The sequence below is a fragment of the Phaethon lepturus genome, unplaced genomic scaffold, assembly GCF_000687285.1.
Source record: "Phaethon lepturus isolate BGI_N335 unplaced genomic scaffold, ASM68728v1 scaffold6008, whole genome shotgun sequence".
Taxonomy (NCBI): Eukaryota; Metazoa; Chordata; class Aves; order Phaethontiformes; family Phaethontidae; genus Phaethon; species Phaethon lepturus.
In genome coordinates this window covers 1,353-4,126 of record NW_010555412.1, presented here as the reverse complement: position 1 = coordinate 4,126, position 2,774 = coordinate 1,353, and the positions used below count along the sequence as shown (strand labels likewise).

Genomic DNA, 2,774 nt, shown 5'->3' with positions numbered 1-2,774 from the left:
TGCCAGAGGCGTCCCTTGTCTGTGGCCTTCGAGGAGATCGGCTGTTCTGGCTGGATCATCTCCCCGCGAGGGTACAATGCCTACCACTGCAAGGGCTCCTGCCCCTTCCCGCTGGGCGAGAACATGCGACCGACGAACCATGCCACCGTGCAGTCCATCATCAACGCCCTCAAGCTGAGCGAGGGTGTCAGCAGCCCTTGCTGCGTGCCTGACAAGCTCTACTCCATCAACCTCCTCTACTTTGACGATGACGAGAACGTCGTGCTCAAACGTACAATGCCTACCACTGCAAGGGCTCCTGCCCCTTCCCGCTGGGCGAGAACATGCGACCGACGAACCATGCCACCGTGCAGTCCATCATCAACGCCCTCAAGCTGAGCGAGGGTGTCAGCAGCCCTTGCTGCGTGCCTGACAAGCTCTACTCCATCAACCTCCTCTACTTTGACGATGACGAGAACGTCGTGCTCAAACAGTACGATGACATGGTGGCCGCCTGCCACTGAGGCAGGAAGAACAGGAAGGTGGAAATGCTGCCAGGGCAGAGGCTGCTCCCACTCCCTCCGGAGCATCTCTGCAGGGATCTCTGTCCCACAAAACCCACCAAAAGAGACCAGGGTGAGCAAAGCAAGGGGTTGCCCAGCTCTGTCCCGGGTGGCATCACCCCCCGGTAGTGCCCAGGAAGGCTCAGGGCTGAGCTCTGATTAAAGCGACCTGAATGAGGCCGTGCGACTCATAGCCCTGGGGCAACAGCTCCATTTTGGGGTGCCCTGTGCGGGGGTGCAGGTTTCCTTGCCCATGCAGAGGCTTCCCATAGGCTGTACTATATGTATATATCAAGAGCACTAATATATGACAGAAACTGCCTGTACAGTGTCCTGTAAATGTCTGTACATTTCTGCGTTGTTATAACTTGTAAAATGAATCCAGAGGAACTATTAAACGCGCTGTTCTCCGAGGGGCTGCCTGTGGGACTGCTGCAGGCCGGCGGTGGAAGCAGAGAGATGCGGATTCAGCAACAGCAGTCTCGGGGCGGGGGGGAGGTTCAGTTGCTGAGCCCCATTCCTCGGAAGCTGAATGATCCCAGGATCCATCAGCCAGCCCACAATGCGGGGCAGGGATCCCCGAGCAGACGACGGGGGCGCGTGGGAGGATGCAGTGACAGGGTCTGGGGGTGAGGAGGGATGTAGATGATCCCGGAGGTGATGCTGCCAGGGCAGCAGGTGGTGGGGAAGGACGGCTCTTGGTGAAGATGGCCAGAGGAGGCTATGCTGTGCCCAGAAGAAGGGTTCCTCGTGGAAGAGAAATGGGGTGGAAAACAGAGATGACCAGTGTTGTGGGGCTGGGTTGGTGCTGGCAGGTGTACAGAAGGCGGGTGTTGATGTGGGTGGCAGGGAGCGGGCGTGGGTGCTGGGGGCCATAGCCCTGTCCCGCACCCGCTGGCACAGCCCCCTTGTCCCCTGTGGTCCAGGACTCTGCAGGAGCATGGCTGCCCTGCCAGAAGGCTCAGTCTCTCCAGCCTCTTTCCAACAGTTTCCAACAGCAGCAGCTTAACCATGGTCCCAGGACCCCCCAGCAGCTCTTCACCTCCAAGCCCAGCTTGCAAGGTGACCAAATCCCACCCTGGCCTGGTGTGGAGCAATCGCTGAGGGGCAATTTAGAAATTTACACTCTAAAACCAACACTGAGACAGGGTGAAACGTAGCTAATGTACAACGAGTCTGTACCGCGGCAATTCCCTGGGCGACCCCAGATGTTGGCAACATCAGGGGAACTTGATGTGCTTGACCCTAGGAGAAATTGCAGGGAGGGTGGAGCGGAGTGGAGACGTCACGGCCACGCTCTGTGAACGAGGGAATCTAAACATACACAGTGTGTACATTAATAAGCTGCACATGCGATGCCCTGGGTCAGTGACCTGTCAACTTTGATGAAATGCTGTACTTGGAGTGAACTTTGCTTATTATAATATCATTATACTACTAAAACGCACACCCCTCTCAAAAGTTACCCACCTCCCAAGGTGTGACCACCCCTCAATGAGCGTGCGCACTGAATTTTTCCTAGTCTGGACCTTTAAACGTGAAGCGAGAGAATTCTGAACCAATCCTTATCAAGGTATGTATGACTAGAGTCACTCAAGCTCCATCTGCAAAGTAAAACACTATAAAATAGTGTGAAAAGAGCTGGACGTCAGGGAAGACACCATCAGTCCTGACTTTTTGGATCCGCCGACGGGCTGACCCTCTCTTCCCCCCCAGTGGGACGCTTTTGGGTAAGATTCGAACACTCGGCTATCCCGAGTGAATCCCCAGGAACTTTAGGAAGCTCTATAGAGTTGTTTCATCATCCCACACGTGTGTAACCCACCGTAATTAATTGCACGTGCTTTGCAGACAGTGAATTTATCACCGGCAATCCAAAGAACTTGTGCGTCTGTCGCTTCAATAAATCGCACTATTGTTTGACTCAGCCGCGTGTGTGTTGTCCCTGAACACAACCGTACCTCTGAGTGCGGCCGTGTGAGTTCAGGAGGTGTCTGGCTGAGCAGGTCGTGTGATGCAAGTAGTGCATCTGGACCCGTGATCGTCCAGCGGAGGTATTGGGCGCGACCGGACTACTAACGCTGACTTTGGGCATCGCTCAGAACCGAAGCTCAGCCGCCCCCAGTGCCTCTGGTATCCGAGGATCGACTGGAACGCAACGGAGTTTAGTTTCTGCCAAATTGCTCTGCCTCTTAACGCAACACCTGGCAGGTACCAGTTTCCTCCCACCAC

At 55.4% G+C, this 2,774-nt stretch overlaps 1 protein-coding gene across 1 annotated transcript in view; it reads left to right on the top strand.

The window, feature by feature from the left end:
* LOC104624702 (univin-like) overlaps positions 1 to 503 on the top strand; it is a 672-nt gene extending 169 nt beyond the window's left edge. The window contains exons 2-3 of the mRNA XM_010292138.1: positions 27 to 123; positions 324 to 503. Of these exons, the coding sequence (XP_010290440.1) occupies positions 27 to 123; positions 324 to 503 (277 nt within the window). The remainder of the gene's footprint in view (positions 1 to 26; positions 124 to 323) is intronic.
* The last annotated feature ends 2,271 nt before the right edge of the window (positions 504 to 2,774 follow it).